The 5163-nt window shown below is 36.9% G+C and overlaps 1 protein-coding gene across 1 annotated transcript; it reads right to left on the minus strand.

Annotated features, from left to right (window-relative positions):
- Positions 1-298: 298 nt before the first annotated feature.
- Positions 299-3040, minus strand: LOC125673784 (uncharacterized). The gene is made up of 2 exons (XM_056158796.1): positions 3012-3040; positions 299-2885 (listed from the first exon to the last, which is right to left on the minus strand). Exons 1-2 carry the CDS (start codon positions 3038-3040, stop codon positions 878-880), a joined length of 2037 nt encoding a protein of 678 aa, XP_056014771.1. The 3' UTR covers positions 299-877.
- Positions 3041-5163: the final 2123 nt, after the last annotated feature.

The following is a 5163-nucleotide window of genomic DNA, read 5'->3' on the forward strand; positions in this document are numbered from 1 at the left end:
TTGACAAACAGATATTTAAATTGTGCTGAGAATGTTTTATTGTAATACATTAGACATAAATCTGATTAAAATCAGCTCCTCGATCCATTCCTTTATTATTTTTTTGTTCTCGCTACACAAGGCGACAACAAATAAATAAAGGAGCGTATCAAGGAGCTGATTTTAATCAGATTGATTAGACAATAAAGTTAATTCTTCTAGTAAATCCACAAAATACTGCACACCCTTTTTTGTACATGTATTTCATAAATGAATAAATAAATATATAGTAAAAATTAAGTAAATTGAACCCCAAAAACACAGAACAAAGTGACAACTATACTGTATTTTACATGTTTATGTCAATACGTTTAATTTATCTAAATATATACAACTCAAATATCAACAATGATATCAATCCCCAATTAAGTGCGTATTACATTATTTTGATTTTGGAAATATTTTAAGAATATATTCACATCAATCCCACAGACACAAAAACAATAATTCCATTAACATTTCAAACATGTAAAGTTTGAAAATCTATATCAGAGCATACTGTGCTCTTGTGCGGTCTGTAATCGTTGGTTGGTTTGTTGTATGTTGTTTAAAGTCCCTCGAGACATTTTCACTCGTATGAAGATGTCACCATTACTGGCGAGATTTGAACAAAGTGTTACTAAGTGCATTCTAATCCCAAAATCCAGTTCATTTAGGCTTCATATCTACTGATGAAATGATTAGGCATAGATAAAATAACTTTTCATAAATCTAACAACATATCTAATCCATTTATCAAGCAACTGATAACATTAACATCTGAAATCTACTTATATAATTCACATAATTGCCTTGAATTACTCATTCAATAGCTAAAGGCATATGAGTTATACTGTTCTTATCCGAGTTCATGTATTCTCATTAGTGCAGCAGTTTGTATTTTATGGTGTGGAGATTGTCTGAGTGATTGTTGGTAAGAGTATAGAGCAGCCTGGAGGTTCCCCGAGATCTGTTGACAGATACCCAGGATTTGCCATGATATGTCTCTTAAGTTCACATTTACATACAGCCCCTGATCATGGTGAACTAGGACCTGTAGATCATTAAGAGCTGTTTGTGCTCTCATTGTGTCAGTATGTCTGTAACACAAGAACTCTAGCATATATAACACGACTAGGGGTGGAATATACAGTACATGTTTATAGTTCTGCAATGCAACCATCTGCTCCGTCATTAATTCATTGATATAAATGATTCCGTTGTCTAATTTGATAGTCCATGCTACAGCATGTCTTAACTTTGTAGACCAGGACTGTCCCCCTACAGCCTCGGTATACCTCTCTGTGTCTACTGTGAAGTTATACATCACATATGGCTGAGCTATGTTGATCTTTGTCATCTCTATCACAGACAAAGCTTCTGTGTATCTGAGTGTCTTGTAATAATACATTGCAATGAACAACCTGTCAGAAATACTCCCAAACTTGGTTGTGAGTTTCAACATGTGACTGGACATTCTGTCAGCAATATACACCAGCTTGTTTTCAGTGGTGTTGCTGTACATGTTTTGTAATGTAAAAGCAGCTCTGTGAAGGAGGGAGGTTGTATATACCTGTAACACGAGAACTTCATACTGTGTCAGGGGCAAGACTGTCGACTGTTCTACTGTGTTTAGGTGCTTCATAATGAGGTAGAAGTCTGATGGGGGCAGTTCAATATTTTGATGTAACTCCAAAAACATTTCTATATCGAACTCGATCTCAGATATCAGAGTGTGTTCATCAGTACAAATACTGAGTGTGGGGTTATAAAGGACATTCATGATATAAGACCTGAGGGAGGGAATGTGAAGCAGGGATGCTAAACCTTTTTCATAAAAACCAAACAGTCTAACAAATAATCTGTTTTGTGCGTCACCATGAATGTTACTGAGAAACATGTTGTTTTCTGGAATGAAAAAGTTAGGACAGACTCCCTCATACACCCATTTGAGGATGAGTTTAAAGCAGTACCAGAAACATTTCAGGAGATTCTGTGGACACCAGTTAGGTATTGTGTTTTGTTGAATCATCCAGAAAACTGCTGTCTTCATGTGATAGGAACACAGTAATTTCTCATTATCACATAATCCATTGTTAATGACTTCTTTTAAGAACAATTTCAGTAAACCATAAGTTAAGAATTGACAGTGGTTCATTGAGTACACAAGTTTTTGTTCTGCCAGAGAAAATGAAATTCTCCATTCATTGGTTTCATGATTTCCTAATTTATGTCCTATTGCTACAAAGTGACATCCACTTCTGACTATGTCCCTAACAACCTGTGGCTGGGGCCATGTGTGACATCTATCTATCCATGTGAAGGCAGAAGGGGGCCAAAAGTCGCACACAAAACACTGAGCAGCGTCATATTCTAGTCCTCCTATATCTCCACTGCCGCAAGGACCATGTACTGTAGAGTTAGGGAATATATCAGAACATGTGATCTCTCTATATTTAGAACTAGATATATAACTTCTATCATTCATTATGACTAATGCTGAGATAACGTTGCTTTCTGCTCCTGGTGACAGTAATTGAAGTAAAGTAAATCCGGGTGGACTTTCAGAAGAGACAGAGAGAATCAGGGCTTGCTTGTGTACATTGTAAAACTGGGTCTGAGATAAGTCCCAGATCACTCGGTCTTTAAACCAAAACATCACATCCAGATCAGATCCCTCCATTCTGAACCCTTCTCTCTGACTTCCACTCCTCATAACCGTGTTCTGGTTACTTGTTCTTACTTTCTTTGTCACTATATCATCAATGTCTAATACATCTCTCCGCATTGTCACCTGTTGTGAGGTCCCCACTGTACGACACAGTCCCACAAATACAGACTCTGACATATGTTGTATACCTGTTTTACTGACAAAATAAGTATACAGTGTCTATATTGTAGAAACTTTTATTATAAAATGATTTATTAAATAATGGTAGCTTTCAGTGTAGAATGACTTTCATTAAAATGTTATGATATAATTTGTTACTCACATTTGGGGTGTTAAACTGGAGGAGTCCATTGCTAGTTATCACGCTGGGTATTTTCAGCTGTGGAAATCCCAATTTCATCTACTTTCAACTCATTCGAGATCACCTCTATCACAGACACTTGACGATTTGAATTATAGTGTTAATATTTAAATATATTTAAAATGTCAAGTGCCTGTGACGTGTACACACACACATACATGTACAGTATATATATATATATATGTGTGTGTGTGTGTGTGTGTGTGTGTGTGTGTGTGTGTGTGTGTGTGAAATATTAAATAAAATATTATAACACGTTGTAAAACGTGAGCGCTTTCATTTTTAAAAAATCTTCAGACGTTTCCCATTATGAAAATGGTTTTCATAAGGCCAATTCAATTTAATTAATATATTATCATCCCTACCCGCCCCTCAAGAAATTGGCCCGCCCCGATTTTTTTTATTTTGCGAAACTTGCGATTTCCGGAATATTTCGCGCATTCTTACAGGCGTAAATCTTGAAGAAGTTAGGTATATTTCTGTTTGAAATTAAAGCCTAACCTGGAATTAGTCTGTGAAAATAGCATAGATTGATATCCATCTGGCATTAAATGATGCGCATCTGTTGGGGGGGGGGGGGGGGCTCGTTTATCTTTGTTATTTTTCTCAGAAAATAAAAATTAAAGAATAAAATCCTCCCACCCGCCCCATATTTTTTGCTGATCCTGGGTGATAATCTACTAATGAAGTTGAATTGGCCTAATTTAAAATGTCTAAAGATTTTTTAAATTTCATAATGTAAAACGTCTGAAGATTTTTTAAATTTCATAATGTAAAACGTCTGAAGATTTTTTTTTAAAAAAACCGCTTACATTTTATTTAATTTACCAGACACTGAGGCAGTTTTATATATATTGTTTATTCACCAATCAAGGGCCCTGGGGTGGGTGGGGGCATGTACAGGTTAACATATATATATATATATATATATATATATATATATATATATATATATATAGGTCGTAAGTTCAAGGGGCAGAAGTGGGTATCCAAATAAATTGAAATATCTGTGCTTTATATCAAATTGTAGCCATGCAGGAGAAGATTCAAGACAGTAGGACAGATTTAGACAAAATGCAGGTAGGTTGCGTCTTTTATTTACCTTCAGTGTGTGTAAAAGAAAAGAAAAACGAACTGATTGAGTTTTTGTTCACTTGAGAGATTTCTGTTGTACGATTTTAATGAAGACTCGCACCGGTACCCTGACATGAACATGTAAATTTTCGAGCCTCGAAACCAGCCTCGCTTATGATCATGCCGAGTCATATAGCCGCGATGGAAGTTGCCAGGAATCAACAGGTTAACTTATCATCATAAAGTAAATAGGCTTATAACTCTGCCTACATGTTTTCGCTTCCAAAATCATAGAACTTTTTAAATTCGCCATGCAGAAGGTGCATGCAGACGGTATTTAAAACTGTTTAAAATAAAACAAGAGAACGGTATGTTTAATGTTTCTGTTTTATAAATTGATGAAATTCTTGTTTGTTTACAAAATAAAATCTGAATAAATATCCTGCTGCGTTTGTTTCTGTTTTGATTTCATTGCAGTGGCGGATCCAGGTTTTACGAGGAGGGGGGGGGGGGGGGGGGGAGGGGTGAGGGTGAAAGTCAAGTATTAGCCAAAATACTCAGCCATTTTGGGTGCCAATCTGGAATTTTACTCACATTATTTCTATTATTTAAATTTGTGGCGAGAAGGGGGGGTGTCTAAATCCCCCACTGCATTACATAAGCAAGAAGCCAGGTGAAAATACCATTCTCTCACCAGAGGGAGCGTTATTCAAGCTTCACATAGTGTAGTGCGAGGAGCGCACGGAACTCTGGGTAGAGAATGGTGAAAATACAGGGCCGCGTTCAAGATCGTAGCTGTTAGCCTAGATATCTAGGTATATTCACAGGGGCTATAAGCCCGTTTTGGGCCCGAACCCTGTGATACCATAAATATCACAGGGTTCGGGCCCAAAACGGGCTTAGCCCCTGTGGGTATATTGAACGTACTGCATGAATTAACGCTTGTTATCCCTACGTAGGCCTAGCCTAGCACATCGTTCAAGATTGTAACGCTACCGAGCCCTACGTAGCAGCTACGATCTTGAACGCAGCCCAGGAA

The sequence above is a fragment of the Ostrea edulis genome, chromosome 3 (assembly GCF_947568905.1).
Source record: "Ostrea edulis chromosome 3, xbOstEdul1.1, whole genome shotgun sequence".
In the NCBI taxonomy this organism is placed as follows: domain Eukaryota; kingdom Metazoa; phylum Mollusca; class Bivalvia; order Ostreida; family Ostreidae; genus Ostrea; species Ostrea edulis.